The sequence below is a fragment of the Neofelis nebulosa genome, chromosome 17 (genome assembly GCF_028018385.1).
Source record: "Neofelis nebulosa isolate mNeoNeb1 chromosome 17, mNeoNeb1.pri, whole genome shotgun sequence".
In the NCBI taxonomy this organism is placed as follows: domain Eukaryota; kingdom Metazoa; phylum Chordata; class Mammalia; order Carnivora; family Felidae; genus Neofelis; species Neofelis nebulosa.
This window is the reverse complement of record NC_080798.1, coordinates 11,544,891-11,569,820: the sequence shown is the minus strand read 5'-3', so window position 1 is coordinate 11,569,820 and position 24,930 is coordinate 11,544,891. Positions and strand designations below refer to the sequence as shown.

At 55.3% G+C, this 24,930-nt stretch overlaps 2 protein-coding genes and 1 non-coding gene across 5 annotated transcripts; 1 reads left to right on the top strand and 2 right to left on the bottom strand.

The window, feature by feature from the left end:
• The first annotated feature begins 2,684 nt into the window (after nt 1–2,684).
• FOSB (FosB proto-oncogene, AP-1 transcription factor subunit) lies at nt 2,685–9,599 on the top strand. Of its 2 annotated transcripts, XM_058707031.1 has the most exons (5): nt 2,685–3,381; nt 5,311–5,631; nt 5,847–5,954; nt 6,930–7,085; nt 7,226–7,358. In XM_058707031.1, exons 1-5 carry the CDS (start codon nt 3,256–3,258, stop codon nt 7,226–7,228), a joined length of 714 nt encoding a protein of 237 aa, XP_058563014.1. In that variant the 5' UTR covers nt 2,685–3,255; the 3' UTR covers nt 7,229–7,358. The 2 variants fall into 2 exon arrangements, with proteins under 2 accessions (XP_058563014.1, XP_058563013.1); XM_058707030.1 differs by having other exon boundaries at nt 2,687–3,381; nt 6,930–9,599.
• A 2,840-nt stretch (nt 9,600–12,439) lies between these two features.
• On the bottom strand, nt 12,440–12,526 carry TRNASTOP-UCA (transfer RNA opal suppressor (anticodon UCA)). The gene has a single exon. It is a non-coding gene; the product is annotated as a tRNA-Sec (tRNA).
• Nucleotides 12,527–15,659: 3,133 nt separating this feature from the next.
• RTN2 (reticulon 2) lies at nt 15,660–24,508 on the bottom strand. 2 transcript variants are annotated; one of them, XM_058707801.1, is made up of 10 exons: nt 24,301–24,508; nt 22,353–22,397; nt 21,761–22,231; nt 21,397–21,654; nt 18,172–18,379; nt 17,694–17,832; nt 17,471–17,540; nt 17,298–17,344; nt 16,432–16,490; nt 15,660–16,163 (listed from the first exon to the last, which is right to left on the bottom strand). In XM_058707801.1, the coding sequence occupies exons 1-10, from the start codon at nt 24,332–24,334 to the stop codon at nt 16,082–16,084; spliced, it is 1,413 nt and encodes a 470-aa protein (XP_058563784.1). In that variant the 5' UTR covers nt 24,335–24,508; the 3' UTR covers nt 15,660–16,081. The 2 variants fall into 2 exon arrangements, with proteins under 2 accessions (XP_058563784.1, XP_058563785.1); XM_058707802.1 differs by lacking the exons at nt 21,397–21,654; nt 21,761–22,231; nt 22,353–22,397; nt 24,301–24,508 and adding an exon at nt 20,447–20,564.
• Between the last annotated feature and the right edge of the window lie 422 nt (nt 24,509–24,930).

The following is a 24,930-nucleotide window of genomic DNA, read 5'->3' as shown; positions in this document are numbered from 1 at the left end:
GAAACTGAGGAACAGGGTAGCCAGAGTATTGCCCAAGAAAGAATGGAAGGATGTGGTGAGGCCTGCCTTTGGCAGAGTTGACCCCAGGGCTGTTTGTGAGATGCTCGGAGCTAGGACCACTCCACACACCAGTGGGAGCAGAAGGCTGAGGGCTCCCCTGCCCCCTCCCCAAGCAGGACCAAGCTCTCTGGAGCCAGAGCGGAGATCTTGCCTTCTCCCCCACATTCAAGTCCTCCTCCTCCCGGAAGCTCCCTGGGATTGAGCCCTGTGAAGGAAGACTTGCCATGGCCCACCCCAGGCTCCCTGTGGGCAAGGTGAGCATGTCATTGTGTGTGTGTTTGAGTGACACTGTGTGTGTGTGTGTGTGTGTGTGTGTGTGTGGTCCCCAGGACCAACTTTTTCCTTAGACACAGAGGGCACAGTACTAGGACCTATGATAATTTTAGAGGCCCACCAAAAAATTTAATTTCTTTTAAAATAAGAAGAAAAAAAACCCTGAACTTCTAGGTAAAATAAAATGTTCTCTTTAAAATTTTTTTTAAAAGTTTACTTTTGAGAGAGAGTCATGAGAGAGAGTCAGGGACAGAGCATGAGCAGAGGAGGGGCAGAGAGAGAGGGAGACGCAGAATCCGAAGCAGGCTCCAGGCTCTGAGCTGTCAGCACAGAGCCCGACACGGGGCTCAAACTCACGAACCGTGAGATCATGACCCGAGCCGAAGTCGGTCGCTCAACCGATGGAGTCACCCAGGTGCCCCTAAAAAAATAAATTCGTAAAAAAATAAAACAAAAAAATAAAAAAGCACAGGCTCTGAAGCCTACATGCTGCATTCTTAGCCCAGCTCTGCCACTAATTTGCTGTGTGACTCTAGGAAAGTGACTTCACCTCTCTGGGCCTCCTTTTCCTTGCAGGTTAAATGGTAATTCCTACCTCATAGGAGTGTTGTGAGGATGAGAGAAATTAATATGAGTGCTCGGGAAGAACAACCTCTTGTTATTATTGTGAGAAGAACATCCGGGTGCCTCCATAGTAAAGGTGTGAATGTCACGTGTGCTTGTGACCACATAACAGTGTGTGTTTCAATGTGTGTGTGATGGTGGGGGTGTGTGTGTGTGGAGCTATTTCCGTGTGTGGCCCTGTGTGTTGCTGCTGGCAGGTGAATGTCTGAATACCCACATGACCCTGTGAGTACATGCCAGTGGCTGTGTGGCTGCATGGGCCACCTGTTAGGGTGTGAAGGTCTTTGGGCAGCAGGGTTTTTGTGCGTCTCCTTTATTCTGTGGGAGAGATGGGGGGCTTGGACAGGACAGGGAATGAGGGGTCACTCCCTGTCTGATGCTGGGGCCGAGTCACTGCCTGCTGGTGGTTGCTGTGTCATACCCTGGTCCGTGTCCCTACTTCCAGACCGGTGGCAGACAGAGGGGGCGTGGGGGAAGGAGGTGGAGGGTAGGCTTGAGGCTGGGCGTTTGTCTGGAAACCTCAGCCTGCCCATCTTGGCCCCTGTGTCCCTCCAGCCTTCCACGTCTCCCTACCTCCTTCCCCCCTATTGAAGCGGGGAATCAAGACTCTCCTGGGAGTCAGGGTCCACCCACCCCCTCCTGCTCTGCCTCAGACCTGCCTGTGACCCTGATCGGGGTCTCGTCCTCTCTGGGCTTCAATAGTCTCAAAGCGCTTCTCCCTCTGTGCCCAGGGCTGGGCGAGGCTCTGCTTTGGGAGGGAAGAATCAGGATCTTTGAAATTTGTAAAGCAGCTGTTAGGACCCTTGCCAGTGGATGCTTAAGAGTTGGGGGCTGTGGCATACCCCAAGTACCTGAATTAAACTCTTGAAGCCATTTCCCAGCAGGCAGGAGATGCTTCATCCTAAATTTCATTCTCTACCCGCTCCAAACCCGCATACCTCCCAAACGCCGGAATGCGGGGCCAGCAGGGTCCAAAACACACATCCTTTGTCCAGCTGGGAAAACTGAAGCCGAAGCTCAGAGACAGAAAACATTACCGAGCCCGCTCAGCGAGTCCCGGCCGAAGCAGCCAAGAGCCTCGGGAAGCCATCCCCTCCTCCACTTTCACCTGGAGCATCACCGCCCCTCCCACTCCGTTTTGGGACTCAGTTTCCCCGCCTACGTGACTAGACCACACTAGCCAGGGCCTTTTCTGGGGGTCTGACCTTCCTCTTGAATGAGGGCGCTGCATCACAGGGAGAAATGTGAGGGGCTTCCAGAAGTGACGGGTAGCCGTTCACCGGGGTCTTCCCCAGGCTAGCTTAAGAGCCTATTAATACCGGCCCCCGGGGCGGCGCGGCACTGCGCAGGCGCGGGTGGGTTCCGCAGGCGCGCGGGGTGAGCGCGCGAGCGAGCGAGGGATTCCCTCTGACGTAATTGCTAGGATACCAAACAAACACTCCGCCGCGCCGGCCGAGCTCCTTATATGGCTAATTGCGTCACAGGAACTCCTGGGAGGCGGGGCCGGGATCCCCTCCCGCCGAGGACCCTGGAACGGAGCCCCCACGACCCCCAGGGCCGCGGGGGTGATTCAGGTGGACAGATCGAGGCTAGGGTAGACCTCTTGCCGGACGGCGCGGGGCTGAGTTCCGCAGGACCGGAGATTTTAGGAAGTTTGTGGAGCGCTGGACGAGTGACGTAAGCAGGGGGGCGGGTCCCGGACAAATAAATACAGGCTGGCGGCTTTGGGCTTCATTCATAAGACTGAGAGGTACGGCTTCGGCAGGGACAGGCGGAGCTGAGACTTGGGGACTTGATTGTTGTGGTTCTTGGGGGCTGTGAAGTTCGCTTTATTATTTTTTTCCGGAGAGAAAGTTTTGGGGAGGATTCTTCTAGATAATTCTACATTTTATTTTGGAGGAGCGACTTACTCTTTTTGTCTTCTTTATTACTCCCCTCCCCCCGTGGGACCCGCTGGACGCGTGGAGAAGACCGCACCCGAAGCGGATTCTATACAGCAAGACAGCGCTTTCCGCCTCTGGGGGAGCGATCCCCCCCACGCCCCTGGGTCCTACGGAGCCTGGACTTTCAGGAGGCACAGCGGCATCTTGTGGGGGCCTGGGCACCGCAGAGGAATTGCACAGAAACTTTGCCATTGTTGGAGCGGGACGCTGCCCCCATCCCGAGTTTCCTCGGACAGCGCGCTTTGGGGACGCGCTCGGCTCACCCCGGACTCGCACCTTTCTCTTCCACCCGGCCATAGCCTTGGCTTCCCGGCGACCTCAGCGTGGTCACAGGGCCCCCCCTGTGCCCAGGGAAATGTTTCAAGCTTTCCCCGGAGACTACGACTCCGGCTCCCGGTGCAGCTCCTCACCCTCCGCCGAGTCTCAGTATCTGTCTTCGGTGGACTCCTTCGGCAGTCCACCCACTGCCGCCGCCTCCCAGGTAAGCTCTAGAGGGTTGGGGTGCTGCTTTATGGGTTTTCTTTCTTTCTTTCTTTTTTAAGTCAGGGTTGGAACGCGCCATCCCCCCTCCCAAATAAAGACGCATCAAAACTCAGGATCTGAGAGAGAATAGGCTCACCGCGCACTTTGCAAACTGCAGAGTCGGGGCGTGTTTGCAATTGGTTGTGTGCGTGGATCGCAGGAAGGGAACGCAGAGGGGTTAGCTTTGGGGGTGGGGAGAATGCTCCGTTCAGTGCAACGTGTATGCGGTAGCAGGGCTGCGAACTTTTAGCCTGCTCCGGGACTGCCCCCGACCCAGGTCCCCAACCTGAAGCTAGCTCAGTTAGGCAGGTGGGGAAGTACCAGGGAAGCTTCCAGTAGCCTCCTCCCTTTTCCTTCTCCAACCGAGCGCCTACTCCGGCATCGGGTTGCGCTCGATCCAGCGGGTAAGCTGGCCTCGAACCCTCGCTTGGAGGCGCTGCCTCCGCCTCCTGCGCGGAGACGTAACGGGGGACCCGTGCGTAACGGCTGACGCGCTGGAATCCTCCGTCTGACGCGGGGCACGCACGGCGCGCGGCGCCCCCTTCGTCCGCCCCGCCCCTGACGTCCCGGAGCGTTCTATTTTGGAACGCCGGGGCCACGTTGCTAAGGGAGGGGGCAGCTCGGCGTTCCGATTGGCCGCCTCGGCGCGGGTTTTGGCCAATCAACTGTCCCTTCCTATTTGTAGGGTACAGTTCCCTTCCCCCTCTCTGTCCCCGGAACTCGTGGTTCCTTGGCGCTAGGGTCTCTTTTACGGGCCTCTAAAGGCAGAGCGAGGGGATTCCTGTCGCGACAGGAGCGACTCTCTGCGATCCAATGGGTCCGCGAGGACCCTGCGGCGAGCCGGCCCCTCCGATCTCAGGGGCCGAGGGTGCCTGTGTGCAGGGGTTTCTTTGGGAGACATGGGTGACTGTCACCCTTTTCTCCAGGCATACACAGACACAGCCCCAGCCCCTCTGCCAGATCCCTCTGCTGTGTCCGAGGACCGGACTGGAACCGCTAACCGCAGGGGGAACCAGCCAGGTGGTCTCCAGGAGCCCCGCCCTCTCTGGGCTTCCAGGACTCTGATTGGCCAGCGAGCCAGCCCTTCCCTCACCACGCCCCCTGGGAGAGTAGTTAAGCCTTCCGAGCAGTTCTAGGATTCCATTTGGGGGGTGGGGGGTGGGGTAGATGAGCGCGGCTCGGGCTCGGGGGCCCGGGACCTACACCCTTCTCCCTCCGCGGCAGTCTGAGGGTGCCCGGGTCGTCACTTTCTCTACCTGTCCGTCCACCGTAACCTGTCACTTGTCAGCCTCACCCCGTGGAGAAACAATTACTTGAAACGTTGTTCTAAACTCCTAGGCCTGTCCCCCAACACCCTTTTAACTAAGACCCCCGCCCCTGCACGGAGGTCTCATGGACCTTCCAGTCGCTCATCCCCCCGGCTCAGAGGGGTGTGTGTGTGTGAGTGTAGAGGAAGGCTTGGCCTCAGGCCTCTCCCTCTCCCTCCCCTTGCCTGTGGGGTGGGGGTGGGGTGTTGTGGCTGTGTGTGTGGCTGTGACTCCTTCCCGGGGGTTCTGTCACCCGGCTGTGTCCAGCCTCCTCCCCACCCCCCCCCACCTAAGAGTCACCAACCCGGGGTGTGATTCACCACCCGCTGGAACCGTGCAACCTTTCCCCGAAGAAGAAGGAGGAGGTAGAAGCCAGTTGAGCAGAAATCCTCTCATTAACCACTGCGTCACGGTGTAGTGGAAGGGTGGGTGTTGTGGCTTCTTGCCTGTGACACACACATCCACACCCGCTCGCCCTGTGCTCACTCACGGGGGTCGGTGTGTGTATGTGTGTTGGGTGTGTGTGTGTCGGTGTCTCTGTTTGTGTGTCTACGCCTGTGTGTGTATGTGTCACCCCGTAGGAGTGCGCCGGTCTCGGGGAAATGCCCGGTTCCTTCGTGCCCACGGTCACCGCGATCACAACCAGCCAGGACCTCCAGTGGCTCGTGCAACCCACCCTCATCTCTTCCATGGCCCAGTCCCAGGGGCAACCACTGGCCTCCCAGCCCCCGGCCGTCGACCCCTACGACATGCCAGGAACCAGTTACTCCACGCCGGGCATGAGTGGCTACGGCAGTGGCGGAGCCAGTGGCAGTGGCGGGCCTTCCACCAGCGGAGCCGCCAGCGGACCTGGGCCTTCCCGTCCGGCCCGAGCCCGGCCTAGGAGACCCCGAGAGGAGACGGTGAGTAAGCGGCAACACAACTCGGACTGGGTCTAGGGAGCCAGAGAGGCAGTAACTTTCTCGCCCGCGGGGTGAGGGGCCACCCAGGCCTCTGGTGGCTACAGAAACCCTAGCAGAGGGTCCTTTTCTGCGTCCCGCAAGAAGAGGAGGTTTGGGGAGGATGGAGGAGGTGCACAAGGTCCCCAAACCTCATGGCCTCTATCTCTCCTGCTCAGCTGACTCCGGAAGAGGAGGAGAAGAGAAGGGTTCGCCGGGAAAGAAACAAACTGGCAGCAGCAAAGTGTAGGAACCGTCGGCGGGAACTGACCGACCGACTCCAGGCGGTGAGGATCGTCCCTGGGGGGGTGGGAGGGGGCGGTGAGGATACACTGAAGGGGGGGCTCTCCCCCCCATCCTCCCTCCTCGCCACCTGTGCCCTTGTCCTGGGCCGACAGCCAGAGGTTCCTTGTAAGGAATTAGGTACAGGTGTGGCCAGACAGGGTAACCCCAGGCATACACGCAGACCCCCACAAGCTCCTGCCCCTGCCTGCCCCGGTTGCTGACCTTTAACAGAGGTCCCGCCCTTTCTCCCTTTGCGCCTGGGGCCAGCATTAGCCCATTTTTGCCTTGGTGTCTCCATCTCTTCAGCCCCCTCCTGGAATCTCCCGGGATCCTTCCCGCTTTTACATTCTGGAGAGTCCGTGAAACAAAATGCTCCTAATCCTACATCCGTTTCTTACCGCCTGCACCCAAAGTTCTCAGATGGTGGGCAGGCGGCATCCGCCCCCCCCCCTTCCCTGTTTACAACTTACCTGGGTCCGGGAGGTGGGCTGGGCTTGCGGGGTTGACGTGCTGCCCCTAGAGGAAATCGGGGAAATCTTCTCCTTGCCTTCCTTACCTGGTCACCTCCCTGGGAGGCAGAGGGGGAGGGGTGCCAGAGGGGAACAGGTGGCATGAAAAACACCGATCATTCATTCATTCAACAAACCTCTGAGTCCCTCTCCCAAAACCAGAGCCCTCCATATACATCTGGCCCCTTCTCAACTATCCACTGAACACATGGGGAAACTGAGGCTCCTGGGAGGCAAGACCCATGCCCCAAATCCATAGCACACCAGGACTCCATGTCCGGAGAAGGGGGGTGCTGGTGGTGGCGGGGGCGGGGGGCGGGGGTGTCTTTCCTCTCAATCAGGAGCTGCCTTTCAGCCCCGGGGCCTCTGCAGCAAGTCCAGGCGACATGGTTCCGACCCACCTTCTCTAGTCGTTCATGGGCCTTTTTTTCCTCCTTCTTCCCTCACCTCCACGCCGGGGGACCTCAGGAGACAGATCAGCTGGAGGAAGAAAAGGCAGAGTTGGAGTCGGAGATCGCCGAGCTCCAAAAGGAGAAGGAACGTCTGGAGTTTGTGCTGGTGGCCCACAAACCGGGCTGCAAGATCCCCTACGAAGAGGGGCCGGGGCCGGGCCCGCTGGCGGAGGTGAGAGATTTGCCGGGGTCAGCATCCGCTAAGGAAGATGGTTTCAGCTGGCTGCTGCCGCCCCCACCACCACCGCCCCTGCCCTTCCAGACCGGCCAAGACGCATCCCCCAACCTGACAGCTTCTCTCTTTACACACAGTGAAGTTCAAGTCCTCGGTGACCCCTTCCCCGTTGTTAACCCTTCGTACACTTCCTCGTTTGTCCTCACCTGCCCGGACGTCTCCGCGTTCACCGGCGCCCAACGCCCCAGCGGCAGTGACCAGCCTTCCGACCCCCTGAACTCGCCCTCCCTTCTTGCTCTGTGAACTCTTTAGACACAAACCAAACACACACACAAGGGAGAGAGATTTGGAAGAGGAGGAGGAAGAGAGAGAGATTGGGGAAGAGACAAAGCGGGCGTGTGGCCTTCCTGCCTCTCGTGTCTGACTCCCTGCGACCACTGTCATCGGACAGGAGGACCTCCTTGTGTTTTGTGCCGCCTCTTGTTTCTATGGCCCGGCGAGGCCACAAAGCTGGTGACTTTGGGGGCAGGGGGTGGGGAGGGAATGGACACCCCCCAGCTGCCTGTTGGCCCTTTCACCTCATCCCAACATGTGGGGAGGGGTGGGTGGGTGGCGGCGCCTCGCTTTGGGCAGAGGGAAAGGGGTGCTGGTAGTGGGTGGGGGGTGGGGGTGGAGGTGTGGAGTCTACTGGAATCTTCTCCAGAGAGGCCCAACAAGGAAATGCCACAGACTGCCCCCCTCCCCCACAATGTCTCCCACGCCCACCCTTCAGGGGGTGACCAGGCTGGTTCTCCCTGCTCCCCTGACCTTAGCTTATTTATCCAACATTTCCACATGGTTAGATCCTCCTCTGAATTGAGCCTCCCTTTAAGGGAAGTTGATGCCTCCTATGATGCCCTCCTACCCAGACTTAGTCTGAAATGTGAACCTTCTTCCCTGATTGTCCAGCCGCTCCCTTCCAGCAAAAGTGGCTCTGATCTGAATTCCTGGCCTCTTAAGGGTCTCCCCCCATTCAGCCCCCAGCCGTCCTCTCGGATTACAGTGTTACCCCAAGCCTCCCAGCCTGGCTCAGCCTTCCCTCCTGGCCTTCCTTGCTGGGCCTCTCTGATTCAGGCGGCAGGGGGCGCTGTGATGCCCGTCCTGGAGCGCTTTATACTGTGAAATGAGTTGGCGGGATTGTGGGGGGGAGCCCGGTGGGACAGAACCCTTCCGGGGGGATTGTGCCCCCCACGCCTCAAAGCCTTTCCTTGGTCTCCCCTCCCCGCCCCAGCTGCCTCCCTCCTCCCCCACCAGTGAGTTAGACTCAAGGGGTGACAGAATTCGAGAGTGGGGGTGACAGCCACCCATCCGCGTGGCATCTGTCCTCAGGACCCCCAGCCCCAAGCCCTGGCCTTTTTATTTAAGGCCTGACCCCCTACCCCGGCCTAGGACGCCAACTTCTCCTTCCCCTCGGCACCCCCTACATCCTTTCTAGAAAGGGAGCCGTGGGAGTCTGCCAGGGGGCCCAGTGTTTTCCCGGAGAAGATTTGAAGGCCGAGGCTTTGGCCCCTCCACCCCCCAATATTTTCGGACTGGCAAACTCGAAGGGGCTGGACTCCCGCGGTCCCAGCTTCCCTTCCCCAGCCGCAGCCCCGATCCTTGGTTTCGCCCCCCGCCCCAATCCCCTTTCCTTGTGCTTCACCTCGCGAGGATTTCATCGTGAGGCAAATTGATATTTTTTAACTTCGGGAGGGCCACGCCGCCTTCTGTGCTGCATGGAAAACATTCCACGTGCCCCGTCCCGCGCCCGCCTCCCCCGCCCCATGGCTATTTATCCCTTTCCTGGTTTCCGAAAAGGCACTTATATCTATTATGTATAAATAAATATATTATATATGAGTGTGTGTGTGTGTGTGTGTGTGTGTGTATGTATGTGTGCGCGTGTGAGTGTGTGAGCGCTTCTACAACCTCGGCCTAGGTCGCGTTGGGCCCCAAAGCAGTGTGCCCTTTGAATTGGAAGAACGCTGCTTCTGGAAACTTAGGAGTCGGCCCCTTTCAGGCTGTCTCTAATGATCGTCTCGGCCCCTCTGGTTGTTTCTGGCAGTCTGTGGCTGTTGTCCCTTTCTCGAGGGTCTCTTCCACTCCAGTCTTTTCTCTGCCTGTGTTTTTTCACCTGGTCGTTTCCATCTGTCTCTTTTCTGACTGTCCCCGATCGGCCAGCTGTCTCCTGACTCTGGGTTTTGTCGGGGACATGAGATTTTCTTTTTGGTGAGTGAGCCTGAGGGATCATAGACTTTTACAATCTGTATCCTTAAGGATTCTGAGTGTGAGTGCAAGACTGTGAGCAGGGCCTGGCCCCTGCCTGCGACAACTTACTGAATCCCCAGCCCCCCAACCCCCTGCTGTATTTGTGATTCTCTTTTTGTATTTTGCACCTGACCCTGGGGGGCGCTGGGGGCTGGCTGGCACTGGGCCACTACCCTCCCCCCCATGGTTCTGCACTGTCGCCAATAAAAAGCTCTTAAAAATGCATCTGCCAAGCTTCAGGGTCTGTTTGCTCCCGGTACCCATCACCTGCCTTCCTTTGGTTTGGCGAGAGGGGGTGAGGTTAGATTGAGATTGCAGATGAGGTTTGTCCTTAGGAATCAGTCTACGGCAGGACAACAGGACACGGGAGGATAGACAGCCAGAGGGCTTCCCACAGGGCACGCCTCCTCTTGGAGAGGATGAGGCAGAATAGTAGGCGTGAGATACTGACATGCCCAAGGATGTTTCAGAGGCTTCCTGGCAAACGAGGAACTTAGGCAGAGCCCTATATGCTCAGGGTGACCTTAGCGAAGGTCGAATAGGTAGAGAAGCTGGAAACATCCTTCCCAAATTACTGAAGATCACCTAAATATAGTATCGGGGGTCGTCAGGGTTATAGGAACCACAAATTCATGGATCCCTGTCCACCGAAGACGAATTTCCTTTTACGCGTCACATGATGATTTTTTCGTTTTTGAACGTGCAGGGGCCCACCTAAAATTGAACCCAAAATAGATGAGCCATCCCCAGTGCAAAATTCAAGCCCTCTCTTATTTGCAAGCAGCAAGTACTCTGGGAATTAAGTGAGGGGCCAGAGGTCATTCAGATGCCTTCGTAAAGGAATAAGCAGAAGTTGTGATGGAATCCCTAAATTTATTAATCAATTTGGAACATTTGCCAGGTACCTACTGCGTGCCCAGCCCGGTGCCGGGAGGACCGGGGACACCGCTGGGACTGAGACAGCGCCAGGCTCTCCCCTCCTAAGGCTCCCAGGCCAGTGAGGGACACAGACATCTCGGGGATGATCCAAAGCGCACAGGGTTGGGGGAAACCATGGGGTGCGGAACCTGATCTGGGAGTCAGGAAAGACTTCTGTGAGGAGGACAGCTGAGCTGAGTCCTGGAGGCTGAACAGAGGACATAGAAGCGGATAGAAAAAGACGCAGTGTGCACATAGGACAGTTAGTGCGGACAGGGCTTGATACGTTGCGGGGGGTAGAGGTTCACAGTGGCTGGAGCAAAAAGTGTAGAGAAGGAAGCCACTTAGCGAAGACCCGATTCTGCAGTCTTAAATTCCAGACTAAGAATTTAGATCTTCTCCTGAAGCCACGGGGGGTGGGGTGGGGTGGGGTGGGGGGTGGTGGTGGTGGGGGTGAGTCATGGCAGGTTTTGAGCACAAGAAGGGTAGGGGCGGGTTTGTGCTTTAGGAAGACCACTTTCTTTCTTTCTTTCTTTCTTCCTTTCTTTTTCTCTTTTTTTCTTTCTTTCTTTCTCTTTCTTTCTTTTCTTTCTTTCTCTTTCTTTCTTTCCTTTCTTTTTCTTTCTTCTTTCTTTCCTTTCTTTTTCTTTCTTTCTTTCCTTTCTTTTTCTTTCTTCTTTCTTTCCTTTCTTTTTCTTTCTTTCTTTCCTTTCTTTTTCTTTCTTTCTTTCTTTCTTTCCTCCTTCCTTTCTTTCTTTCATTTTCAAAAAATTTTCAATGTTTATTTACTATTGAGAGAGAGACACACACACACACACACACACACACACACACAGAGCCGGCAAAGACAGAGAGGGAGACACAGAATCCAAAGCAGACTCCAGGCTCTGAGCTGTCAGCACGGAGCCCGACATGGGGCTCTGGCTCACAGACCATGAGATCATGACCTGAGCCAAAGTCAAGAGCCAGACACTTAATCCACTGAACCACCCAGGTGCCCCGTTCCTTGCTTGCTTGATTTTTTTCTTTTCTTTTTTAGAAAATATTTATTTACTTAAATAATCTCTACACCCAGTCTGGGGCTGGAACTCAAGACCCCAAGATCAGGGGTCATATGCTCTTCTGACTGAGCCACCTAGGAGTCCTGTAGGAAGACTGCTCTAACCACCAAGCTGAGGGTAGTTGGCAAAGGGACAAGACAGGGGCAGGAGACCCGGGCTAGGCGGGGACACCCGTGTGTGCTGCTGGGGAAGCCCGGAACAGGGGCAGGGCTACGAGATAGGAGGAAAGGATGGAAAAGACATTAGGAGGCAGAATAGACAGGACATGGTGAAAAGCTAACTTGAGAAAGACAGAACAGGGCAGTGGTGACTAGTGTGGGCCAGCGGTCTGAGAGGCCCGGGGCTGGAGGCCTACCAAAGCTGGGTGACCTTGGAGAAGAGACTTCATCTCTCTAGACCTCAGTTTTCTCGGCAGCAGAATGGGGCTATGAGGAGTCAGTGAGCTCATGCATGCCAACACCGAGTGCAGAGTGAAGGTGCAAATACCGCCGTCATCACTGCATTATCGGGGCCACCTTGATCCCTGCCCTGGGACATCCCCGCCTTCTCTTGGCTAATCCTTGCTCATCCTTCAGGGATCTGCCCAAATGTCACCCTGACACCTCACCCGAACCCAGGTCTCCTTCCTAGATGGCCTCTAAGTTCATTACTTGCCTTCTCAGTAGTTGACATCTTTGTAGCTGTTAATTAAATGGGTAATTAATGATTGCTTAGTGTTTGTCTCCTTCACTGGACTGGGAGCACCAGAACCGGGACTGCCATCAGCTCTGTGTCGCCAGCACTGCCCAGTGCAGGACCTGACACCCAGCAAATACTTGTCAGATGAATGAATGAATGAATGCATGAATATATGAATATTTGACCGATTAATAAATACAGGTGTGAGCAAATGACTGACTGAGGAACAAGCAGGTGATAAGGGAGAGAGCCGGCGAAAGTGTAACCGTAGGAAGAGACCCGCGTGGCGAAAGTTAAGACTGTGAGGCAGAGGGTTGCAGTGACATTTTTAGGCACCGGGTAGAGGGATGTTCTCTTGATAGCCCGTTTTAGAATCCAGTTTGAAGGGAGTAAAACGGAAGTCGTTGCCGCCCGAAAGGTGGAATTGAACCACTCTGTCGCTAGACAGCTACAGGTTTGAAGCCTGCACCCCAGACCACTGAGGATCATCCGGGCAAGACGCAAGCTCCTCCACACAGCTATATAAAACCCAGAAATCCATATCTTTTCAGACTTATGGTCACATACTTTAGGCTGGTGTGAGATTGTTGATTCCGGTATCTATAAATTCTCCCCAGCTAGGGCACATACCCTTCCAGAATGTTACCTTTCTCTTACATGGCACGAATCATCCTCCCTTTGGAAACCATCTTCATTTGCATAGCGCCGCGCATTCTGGGAAGCGGTGTTCGAGGACGCGGCCCACTTACCTCTAGGTGTTAAAGGGCCAGAAGCCCCTTTTTCCAAGTGAGAAGGTTTTTTTTGTTCTTGTTTTTGGTTTTGTTTTTAAGAGGAGAAACTCATAATTCGGCTTTCAGAAGACTCTTCCCCGAAAAAATCCGAATTCGAGTGAACGAATGCCAGCTAGAGTTGGACTTAGCCCAGCCCCAGAGACTCCGGCGAGGCGGTTATAGAGCTGGTGCGACACCTGCTGTTCCTTTGAGGAATTTCAACGACCTACGGAGCCCTGTTCGTTCAGATATTTATTGAGCGCCTGCTAAGCCCCAGGCACCGTCCTAGACAGCGTAATGACAGCAATTCTGTCCCCATTGAGCTTAGCCACTGGAGATCATCAATTTCTGCAGCTATATTTTTATGGCCAAGGAAACCAAGGCTTATAAACGTATGGTATCGGACCCTAGTTCACACAGCCTATCCCCCAGGGGAATCCTAATTGCTAAGACCAAAATCGCGACCCTTTTATAATCTAAGTCAGTGATCCTTTGACAACACTGTCGTTCCGGGACATATGAAACCTACCCGGGGCTCCCATCTCAGAGTAAAAGCCCAAGTTCCCACCATAGCCTTACAAATCCTTATATTCTCGTTCTGTTCACTCCTCTGACCCCATCTCCTACTCCTTTCTCCTCATTTACTTGGCTTTCTGGCTTCTAGATCTCCTGCTGCCCGCACCAGGCATATTTCTTTCTCAGGGCCATTGCGTTTGCTGATCCCCTGCCTGAACCTCCTTTCCTCCACACGTCCACGTGACTCACTGCCTCCCTTCATGCTAGCCTTCACTCAAATACCACCACTTGGTGAAGTTTTCCCTGACCACTCGTTTAAAATAGCAAAGACCCTTCATTCTATCCCCTTACCCTGATGGACTTTTCTCCATCACTCCGATCACCACGTGCCATGTTCTATGTCTGTTTGTTTATTGTCTGCCTCCCTCTAGAATAACGGTTCTATAAAACTATGGACTTTGTTTTGGTTTATTTCCATGTCCCTACTGCCTAAAGAGTGCTTGAGAACTTAGCAGATGTTTGGAGACAGGTAAATGTTTGTAGGATGAATGAAAGGTTATTATCATGATCCTTCTCTGAACCTCAGTTTCCCCAACTGGAAATCTGATTTCACTGGAGGAATCACAATGAGCAGATGGACATAAAAGTCTGGGAGGCACTCAGTAAAGGCTGTTTCGATCTCCAACCTGTTGCCAGCTTCTAGTGCAGGTGTCAAGGATGGGCCTGTGGGCTTTAGCCATTCCTGGACTCGTAATTTCAACCAGTCCCTCTTACAAAGCGACACTGTCTTATGGAAAGTATGAATAGAAGCATCTTTAAGAAAAATTGCTTTTTTAAAACTATTGTTTTTGTTTATTTGTTTTGAGAGAGACAGAGAGCACGTGCGCAGACAACTGGGGATGGGGGTGGGATCAGAGAGAGAGAGAATCCCAAGCAGGCTCCTCTCTATCAGCACAAAGCCCCACATGGGGTTTGATCCCACAAATTGTGAGATCATGACCTTAGCAGAGATCATGATCTGAGCAGAGATCAAGAGCCAGACGTTTAACCGACTGGGCCCCCCAGGTGCCCCGCTATTTTTTAATTTGGAAATTTAACACATTGACCCTGCCTGGCAAATCTATATTCAAGAGAAGCCCCCTTAAGCCTTCTGTGTGTGTGTGTGTGTGTGTGTGTGTGTGTGTGTGTGTCTAGAGCTGCTGCTAGGCAACCCCTACACACGAAGACTGGGGCTGTAACTACTACTCCCGTAACATCATTATCTATCTCCTAAAATGTGACATGCGTCGCTAGAGGCAAATGAGATGATTTTGGGTGATGCACGAACAAACAGTTTAAATGTTAATAGTTTTGTGTTTATTTTTACTACTATCTTCTATTTCTGGCAAGTGATCCTGACTTCCTTGGTGGTGAATTACATTTCTTTTTTAAAAGACATTTGTTTTATTTTTAATTAACCAATTTGAAGGAAAATATTAGATGAAAAATAGAACAGGTGAGAGAAAGATCATGAAGGTCGTGAGGGGATCATCGAGGTTTGGAAACAATGTCACAGCTAACAAGCAGCTTGTGTTTACTGGGTATTTATTATATGCCAGGCCCTGTACCAAGAGCTTTGCATGTAGGCACGGTTATGGTGACAGTTTTTCATTTGAGGAAACTGAGGCTCCAAGAGATGAAGTCACTTGCTCAAGGTCACAGAGCCAAGAGGTAGTGAAGCCTGGATTCAAATCCAGGTCTGTGGGTTGTTAGAGCCCAGTCTCCTGCCTCCTTCTCCCTCGGTTTTGGAACCCGAGGCCCAGGCAGTCCATGGGGCCTTTTACCTGGTCCCAGGGCAAGTGGAATAAAGAAGTTGGAGGAGAGACATTTGAGAGTGACAAGACATGGCTTCCTGACTTATTAGATGTTGGGGGCCAGGAACTAGGAATCCAGGACCATACCTAGGTCTCTAGCCTGGTGACCAAGTGGCAGAGGGGCCATCCCTGAGCTGGACATCAGGTAGGACAAGGGAAAGGTTTGGATATGTTTGTGGAGGGAGTTGTTCCAGAAGGCAGCTGGGCACGGGTCTGGGACTCAGATGAGACTCGCTGCCCCGCAGGCAGAGTGTGGGGATCGACTAGTGATGTCTGCCTTGAGCAGAGACAGGGAAAGTGGCTGTCAAAGGCTTGGCTAGCCCTGGGACCGAGGGTCTCTCAGCATCGTCCCCTCAATCATTTCAGAATATAAACAGATCATGAGGGAGCTTCTTCTGGAGAGATGGGAAGATTCCTCCTTGGATATCACTTAGGTGCTTTTCAGTGCAGGAAGGTGAAAGCTGGAGGAGGCTGGAAGCACAGGAGGCCTTGGGTTTTCCACAGGAGTCTTTATTACAGTGTAAATCCAAGCTCAGGCCTCCCCTGGGCCCCATGCAAAGCCCTGGCTTTGGGGCTAGTGGCGTCCAGGAGACACCAGTCTCTGACGGCGCCTCCAGCGGCGGGGTCGCGGAAGTGCAGGGCGGGCGCCCTATCTAGGCAACTACAACTCCCAGCAGGCGCCGCGGCCAAGGTGCCTCGCCTTTCCTGGACTCCTAGAGCAGAGCCTCTTGGGAAATGTAGTCCTGGCCGCTCAGGCAATTTGCACAAACTCCCTGGTGCGAGCGATCCAGACACCCGCCGGGAAATGGCTCGGGCGGAGGCGGCGGGAGGGTGGGGATGGAAGGGAGATGGAGTTGGGCGGAGGGCTGCGGGGGATGGGGGCAGGCGTCCCGAGGGCAGAGACACCCCTTTCATTCGGCTTTGGCTTTGGATCCAGAGACTGCGGCTGCTGCCGAGGCAAGGGCTCCGGACCCTGGGATCTTAGCTCGGATCCTGAGGGAGAAACAAGCGGAGTCACAGGTTGGAGCAAGAGACGGAATCTGAGAACTAAGGGGAAATCGGGACGGGGGAGCTAGCTGTGGGCCCAAAGCCAGCCCCTACCGTTCACCTAATGGCCTGCATTGGGATTGTCTGTCACCCTTTGAGGAGGGGGCATTGGCCCCAAGAGATTTAGGAACAGGTAATACCTGGGGGGGGGGGGGGGGAACAATCCTAAGCTTCCCCGTCCCCCAGCCCATCCGCCTCCATTCCGTGCCCTTACTTAGCTTTGATGTGGCTCAACTGATTGGTCACCAATCCCACATACTGGTCCATCTGGGCCTGGGGAGACCAAGAAGGAGAGATCGGAGGGGTTCTTCCTCCCCAGTTCATTCAGGAGGCTGCTTCCTCCCCCACCTCCACTTGAGAAACTGGGGAAGGTGGTCCGCCACTCAACTCGAAACCTAGCACCATACCCTTGGAAATCAGAAGTTCGAGCGGACGTGTCCGTCAGTTGGGCCAAGCTCTGCGTGGGGAATGATGTCAGGTAGATGAGCATTTGCCAGTACGTCTGCTTCCTGGGCATGACTATGAATCTCTGCGTGAGTCCTACGTGAGTGCGTCTGTGTGTGAGTCGGGTGAGAGTAGAGGGAACTGGCGTTAGCTGCCAAGTTCCTGCGTGGATTGACTTAAATGCTGGTTTAATTCGCAGTGTTCCTGACTTTCGGAGTCTTGATGATGCCGGCATGGGAGGGACTTAGGACTGTCTCTGGCAGACACGTGTATCACTTGGTCGTCAGCTGTGCTGGAGAAGGGATCGTCAGTCCATCTGCCTGTCTCCGGATAGGATATATGTCGGTTGGCCTCTGGTTCTGTCAGTGTTCCGGACAACAGTCCTCTGACCGGATGCTGACCTCGAGGTCAGTCCCTGGCAGTTTCAGGGTGAAAACATCAGTTAGGCCACCTGCCTTGGGGTGGGGCATGTCAGTCACACCCTGACTCTTTCGGGGCAGAAACACCAATTGGTCCTCCTGTCTCTGACGGGGACATCCGTCCACAGGACCCTGGCTGTGGCAGAGGGGGTGGGGGTCATCAGACCACCCATATTTGGCTGGGACACTGCCGACCAAGAGGTCCTGTCACACTCACCTGGTGTTGCCGGTACAGCAAGGGGACAGTGAATAAACCGATCACTCCTGTAGGCACAGAAATGGAGGTCAGGGTTCTCCTAAGACATTGACAGTTCCATCTAGAACCCTGTCCCCCCACCAAACCTCAATGACCCACTTCCCCGCCTGCTCCCCACAGCCTTCCCGGCTCACCCAGAATCAGAAGAGTCAAACCATTGAAGACGGCACCCACGAAGGTCAAGATGTAGAAGAGAAGGGCCAGCTGGGGGGGAGGGTCAGGTCAGGGTCAGCAGAGCCTAGGGGCACTCCCCAGGTTGTGAACTTAGCCAGCAACGGCCCTCCTACCCCCCAAGGGCAGCAAGGCGAATGGTGGGAACCCAGGAGGGGGTAGGAGGGAGTGTAGGTTTCGAGGCACCTTGAGGGAGTCCACAATGTCCTCTACCAGGAAGAAATGCCGCAGCTGGATGGCCAAAGAGACCACTCGGGAGGCAATCTGCTGGGACAAACGTTCCATCTGCTCCCGAGTCAGGGTCAAGTCCACATCCAGATAGGCCCTGAGAGGACAAAGGGGTGTAAGGCAACTCAGTGTGTGGAGCAGCCCAGGCTGAGGGTTGTGGCCGGGACAGGGGCAAGAAATAGGGGTTGAGGAGAAGGCTAGGGCTTTTAGCCCCAGAGAGGGCTAGGGTCAAGGTCAGGGTCAGGAGATGGGATCGAGGATTCAGGGTAAGAGGTTAGGATCGGAGGTTAGGGCTGGAAGTCAGGGTCAGAATGAGGCCGGAGTCAGAAACACGAATAGGATGGGTCACAAGCGGCGCCTGATTTGAGGTCGGGGGTCAGCCCGCCCAACACTGGGGTTCAGACCGAGGTCAAGGTTAAGGGCCGGGGGTTCTCACTGGAAGGGGTTGGCACCGTCGCCCCGGTGCACGGCCTGCAGCACTTTTCGGTAAACCCTGAGAGAGATGGTGCCACAGAGCAGCAACAGGGCCACGTGGGCGGTCACGGACACGATGCTAAAGTGCAGGAGGCAGAGGAGGGAGACCATGAGGCCCGTGAAGACCACTCCTGACGTCCTTGTGTCCTTCCAGTACAGCAGGTCCGCCACTGTGGAGGGAGAGGGGGCGATCAGGCTGGGCTTTGCACCTGGCCTGGCTGATCTCTCGACCTCCCGCTTCCCAACTCGGGGCTGAACCACGACGTCTTGACGCATCTGGCCTGAGCCTGAACTCAATTTCCCAATTTCCCGTTGTCTTCTTTGATTCGGAGCTGCTTCCCCTCGTCTCCTGGAAAACCCAAGGTAGCCAGGTAGCAAGTCCCCTCAGTCTCCGTCCCTCCCATGTGTTATGGGTGGATACAATTTTTAGTCATTATTTATGGAAAATGGAATCATACATATACTTCTTTTGGGTTTTGGTTTTGCTTTTTAGTTGGAGAGCGCGCGCGCGAGGGCGGGCGAGGGGCAGAGGGAGGAAGAGGGAGAGAGAATTCCAAGCGGGCGCCACGCTCAGCACGGATCCCGACCTGAGGCTGGATTCCCACAACCCTGGGATCATGACCTGAGCGGGAATCAAGTCGGACACTCAAACAACTGAGCCACCCAGGTGGCCCCCTATATATACACTTTTCTGTATTACGCACATCCCGTTCTCTCCCCCGCCCTAGAATTCCCTCCTAGTCAGTTGGAATAGCTCTTAATTCATTTTCTCTCTCTCTCTCTTTTTTTTTTTTAAGTTTGTTTATATATTTTGAGAGAGAGAGACAGAGAGTGCGAGAGGGGTGGGGCAGAGACAGAGGGGAGAGAGGATCCCCAGCAGGCTCTGCACGGTCAGCGCAGAGCCCTCTGCGGGGCTCGAACTCACAAACCATGCGATCATGACCCGAGCTGAGATCAAGAGTCTGTTGCTGACCTGGCTGAGCCACCCAGGTGCCCCTTAATTCATTCTTTTTAAGGGCCCCATGAGATTCTGTAGTGTGGCTGCACAATCATACATTTCATTCAACCATGTATTATTGCCGGGTCATTCACTTAGTTTCTTAACCCTCACTCCTCCACCGCGGTGCACGCACCAGCCTTCTACAGATATTCTTACATTCTGCAGGGAGGTTCTATTTCTGAGACAGAATCCCAGAGGTGACATGGCTGGATGGACTGGTTATGGATTTTTGAACGCCGTAAATATTATCAGATCGCCTACGAGCAAAACTGTTAACACCCTTCTCTAAGTCCTAAATGCATTAATAACAACATCCTCCTTAAATACATATATATATATATATATATATATATATATATATATATATATATAACAACATCCTCCTTTCTAAGCCCTAACTCAAATTTCTGACTCCTTTCTGAGATGCTAAGCTCACCTCACAAGCCCATCCTGAGCCCTGACCAATGACTTCCAGACGCCAACGTTTTATTGATTTATTTTTAAATGGGCTCTATGCCGGGCGTGGGGTTTGAACTCATGACCCTGAGATCAAGAGTGGAGATCGAGAGTTGCATTCTCTACGGACTGAGCCAGCCAGGCGCCCCTCCAACGTTTCACTGTGCCCATCTAAACGTTTAACAGCCCTCCCAATAATATGATCCCATCTGAGCCCTGAACCCTTCCAGACCCCCTCCACCCTCACTCTGATGGAACTCTGACCCGTCTTGACTGGTCCCCCTCAGAGTCTGACTCTCCTCACTTCTGTATCTTCCTTATACATGGTCTCCCATCTACCTCTAACTAGGGCAGGCCTCCCCCCACCCGCAATGCAGGGCCCTCCCCTGCAGGCTCCCCAAGGCCTGTGCCAGTGGGTGGAGGAGGGGCCGGGTCGCCTGAGGCGGGGGCTAAGTTTAGGCACGCTGGGGGGAGGGGGCCTGGCCCACAGCTGTGCTGGCCTGTCCAGCTCCTGAGTGACAGCACCGTCTGGGCCTGAGGCTGGGGGAGGGGGCCTCCCTGCTCTTGGGCCCCAAAGCCTCTGCCCCGGGGAGAGAGGACCCCACGCTCCCTCCACGCCCTCTCTAGACACCCCTGCAGCCCCCCAGCCCCAGCCTGCAGCGCTGGGGAATCCGGGACCAGTAGGAAACATACCGGCAGATTTGAGGGACATAAGAGAGAATCTGGACCCATTTACACAGTCCCCCAACCCCAGTCCCCCCAGCCCGCTCCGAAAGCCCACCTTTACTCCCCATCTCCGCTCCGAGTGAGTGAGAGGCTGCGGACACCGCTACTTCTCAGGGATTTTGCCCACTTCGGTGGAACGCGGAGGGAGGGAATAGGGGGCGGGGCCCCTCTGGACCCAGCCAATGGCTCTCCACAGGGGTGGGGACAGTTCCAAAAAGGGGTGGCTCTTTTGTAAACACCCGAAAGCAGTGATGTCTATCACCAACCCATGGCGTTTATGGAAGCTAAGCGTATTTTAGAAAAAGGTGGGGTCTATATCCCACTGGCCAGTGAATACGGTGAGGCAAGAGGAGAGTTTTTAAAAGGCGTAGAGTTTACTTATAAATGCCCCACGGCCACATCCAGAAGACAACCTTCCCCCTCCCCCCCCCCCCCCCCCCGGGAATCTGTCCTGTCCAAAGTCAGCCTCTAGGAGGAGCACTCCAAAAGAGAGATGATGATGATGATGATTATTATTAATTTAGCAATCAGCCAATCCTAAGGCTCAAAGCAGGGCTAACTTCTCAAGTGGGAGGGCGAACTATATAAAGAGCCAATGGCAGGGGCGCCTGGGTGGCGCAGTCGGTTAAGCGTCCGACTTCAGCCAGGTCACGATCTCGCGGTCCGTGAGTTCGAGCCCCGCGTCAGGCTCTGGGCTGATGGCTCGGAGCCTGGAGCCTGTTTCCGATTCTGTGTCTCCCTCTCTCTCTGCCTCTCCCCCGTTCATGCTCTGTCTCTCTCTGTCCCAAAAATAAATAAAAAACTTTGAAAAAAAAATTAAAAAAAAAAAGAGCCAATGGCAATCTTAGATAACGGGGAAAAAAAATTTTTTTTAAAGGATGGAGTTTATACCTAGCCAACACCCACACCTCCTCTTCTCCGCCTCCTCACGTCCTTCGCAAGGTTGGTCCCTTTAAGTTCCATTTCTCCTACCCTCTCTGTGCTTCAAAAGAACCTTTACTTTACCTAGAAGGAGTGGTTCCAATGTGAATTCTGATTGGTCCGTGCTATCCAGGCACTGCCCCGTGATTGGCTCCCGCTCCAGAGGCCCCCACGGCTCTTCCTCTTTCTGGTCCAGTGAGGGCTCATCAGGCCAAGAGTTCGAATCCCGGGGTTGGGAAGGGGACGGGGTACCCGCCTGGGGAGTTCCAGAGCCAGGGCTGGGCTGCGGAGTCAAGACTGCCGGAGGCGGAGACTGAGGGACTCCGTGTTGCAGGTCCAGTTCTGGCAGTTAGAGAGAGAAGGCTGTGTGAGCTTTCGCCTTGGAGGTGCCCTGAGGAGAGACCACCCACCCCTGGTGGCTTCGATCCCAGAACCTCGGACATCTCACCTTTCCCAGCCTCTCCAACCTCCGATCCGTCAGGCTCCTCGTCCTCCAGAGGAGTGGAGCTACTGGTGGCAGAATCTTCCCCGGACCCTGCTCCCCGGGCCGCCCAGTCCAGCCGGTCGAGCTGGAGCCCTAGATCCTCCAGGGGGCGTTCTACCGGAGGGGCAGTGTCGGGGTCACCGCGGCGCCCAGGCTCCGGGGATTGGCTCAGGCTGGGGATGCTCTCCAAGCTGTCGCCCAGGCCAGGCTGAGGGGGTGGGTCTCGCGGTTCTGAGACTGAGCGGCCCTGGGGCCGGGGGCGGCGGGCAGCTGAATCCCGGCGCGCCCCAGAGCCCACCACACCGTCGAAGGCGATGTAGGAGAAGGTCAGCTCCCTGGGGGTGCCCCAGTCCTGCGACGTGGTCTCTTCCTCGTCGTCCTCTGAGAATTCTCGGGCCGTGTGAAGCTCCCGAAAATCCGAGTCGTCGTTCGCTCCTGCAGTCAGCAAAGGGGGACATAAGCTGCGCGAAGCAGGGCCCTGACCCACTCTCCCCAGCCCTCCCCCCAACTGTGAGCCTCTTCAAGTCCCGCTCTCACGTCCTCCCCCTCCACTTACCTTCTGTGGAGTCAGGGGTAGAAGAGGCTGTAGACGGAGCTTCTTCTGCGAGAGGGAAAGAATCGAAGATTCTTAGAAGCTTAGCCTGTCGAAATCACAGAAGTGTGCCAGTCCTGGAAACTTGGATGGTCCGAGTTAAGGAATCTTAGAATATTTGAATCGCAGGACCTTTAGAACATTCTGCATACAGACCGTAAAACCTTACTATCTTACTATACTGCTATCAGGGGCTCAGCCCTCAAAGATCCAGGAGTCTTAATCTTAGAATCTTCAAATTAGGACTTTTAGGAAGTTTCAGTTAGTTCATTCTTTCCACAACCATTTATTGAGCACCTGCTGTATACCAGGCACTGTTTTAGACTGAGAATACAAATGTGAACAAAACAGACAAAAACCCTGCCCTCGTATAACACTCCATGGGGGAGATAGACAATACAGAATTAAATATATGATGTTGGGTGCTACGTGTGTAGAGAAAAATAAAGCAGGGTGAGGGGAGAGAAATTGAGAGGGTGTTATTTCAGACAGGGTGGTCAGGAAGACCTTCTTCCTCTCCTTCCTCCCCCCCTCTTCTTCTTCTTCTTCCTCTTCTCCTTCTTCTTCTTCCTCCTCTTCCTCCTTTTCTCCTTTTCCTTCTCTTTCTTTTAGTGAGCTCTACGACCAAGGTAGGGTTTGAACCGATGGCCCCAAGATCAAGAGTTGCATGCTTCACCAACTGAGGCGGCCAAGCACTCCAGGAAGACTTCTTTGATAAGATGACATTTGAGCAGGGACGAATGAAGTGAGGAAGCCATACAGATGTCCAGGGAAGAGTCTTCCAGGCAGAGAAAAAAGCCCAGTGCAAAAGCCCTGAGGCAGGCACTACGTTGGGCATATTTGAGGAACAGGGAGGTGTGAAGGTATGACTGGAACAGAGGGATTGGGTGGGAGACGAAGGCAGAGTGGTGGTCGTGGTGGGGATCATGTAGGGCCTTCCTTTGTAAGCCAAGGTAAGGACACGATCTTAGAATGTTGGGATGATACTCTAAAATGCTGAAATAACAAATTCTTGGAATTTTGGCATCTGAACTCCTATGATATGCAAGTGGCTAGGTCTGAGAATGCTGAAATTCTCTGCTGTGGGAGCCACAGGGGTGTGAGACAGAGAATGTTAGACGAGGACTGTTAGAGATCTCAGTGGGGTCTCAGAGATCGTGGGGATCAGGTCTCAGAGATCGTGGGGATCAGGTAAGGCAGTTTCAATTGTGGAACCTAGCCCCTCAGAGCTAGCCTTGGGCTTTGCCTACAGGAGATGCTTAATGCTGTTTGGAAACCGAAATCAGATACCCCCTGCTCCCACCTCGTTTTGGCAGCTGGGGAGTCGGAGGCTGGGAATTAGAGGCTCGGAGTGAAATGGGTTACTACTAATCAGTGGTAAAGCCCACTAAGGACCCAGGAGTCCTGGCCCCAACCCAGGGATGGTTGTGTCCAAGGGACGGGATATTGGACAATTTGGGCGAGGTCAGGGCAGCCTCTGAGTCTGGGCAGAAAACGGAGGTGGGATGCGAAGATGGATGATGTGGGGGCTAGATCCCTCTTCTCTATCTCGGTTCTACCCCTCCATTCAACTCCCCTCCCCGCCGCCTGCGGCCAGCACCAGGGCGAGGGGACAGCTCCCGGCGAGCGTCCTCATCTCTGGGTGGGGTCCGGCGCCATATCCCAGAGCCCGGCGCTCCCCCCCACCGCCAGCTATTTCAGTGCCCCCCACCTCCTCCTTGACTCACTCAGGTCCTCCGGGTCAGGTCGCCCCCGTCGCCGCTAGAATGCGGGGGGAGGGGAGAGCTTCCTTTGTCTCCTTCGCCTCCTCCCCCATCCCAATTCTCCCGCGGCCCGGCACCGAGGGGTTACTGGGGAGGAGCCCACCCGGGCCTGTGAGCCCCACACCCGGCCTGAGCCTCCCCCTACTCACTGCAGTGGGCGAAGACCGGCAGGACCTGCCCCATGGCCCTCCTCGGGCCTGCATCGGGACCCCCGCCCACTCCGGCCACGCCGCCCTGGGCCTGGGGCCTCGGGCGCTCATCTCCGCCGCGCCCACGACGCCGCCGCCATCCTCGCCGCCTCCTCCTCCCGGGCCGCTCCAGCAGCAGCCGCCGCCGCCCTCTGCTCGGCTCGGCGGGGGCGGGCGGGGCCGCGGCTGGGAAGGCACTGCAGCGCGGGGCCGGGGGCGGGGCCAGAGGACGAGGGGGGCGGGACCTGAGGAAGGGCGGGGGGGGAGGCGGGTAAACACCGAGGGGCATGGGGAGGTGGGCGTGGCTTTTCTACGAAAGGGGCGGGGCTAGAAGGTTATACCACCCGGCGGAAAAGGCGCGGAAGGCGGTCTGAAGGGCGGGGCCTAGATGGAAGAGGGGGCGGCCTCTAGCGGCAGAGAGGCGGAGCCTAGGATAGGGTTGTGAGAGGGGCTCAGGAGGGAAAATGATGAAGGAACCTAGAATGGGGGCGTGGATCTCAGAGTGGGTTGGGGCGGAGCCAGGGGAGGTTTTCAGGAGAGGGTATAAAGATCCTACCGCTCTGAGGTAGGGTCTGAGCTAAGATCCTAAGA

Bases quoted from the DNA above. Each gene is read 5' to 3' on its own strand.
- RTN2 (XM_058707801.1), bottom strand. From the start codon at position 24,334: ATGGGGCAGGTCCTGCCGGTCTTCGCCCACTGCA. The intron at 17,345-17,470 runs GTGAGCCGGGAA...CTGTGCCTACAG, and splicing joins TTTGACTCTTCTGATTCTGG to GAGTGATCGGTTTATTCACT. The intron at 16,164-16,431 runs GTAAGGGCACGG...TTTCTCCCTCAG, and splicing joins TTGAGCCACATCAAAGCTAA to GATCCGAGCTAAGATCCCAG.
- FOSB (XM_058707030.1), top strand. From the start codon at position 3,256: ATGTTTCAAGCTTTCCCCGGAGACTACGACTCCGGCTCCCGGTGCAGC. The intron at 3,382-5,310 runs GTAAGCTCTAGA...GTCACCCCGTAG, and splicing joins CCACTGCCGCCGCCTCCCAG to GAGTGCGCCGGTCTCGGGGA. The intron at 5,955-6,929 runs GTGAGGATCGTC...GGGGGACCTCAG, and splicing joins TGACCGACCGACTCCAGGCG to GAGACAGATCAGCTGGAGGA.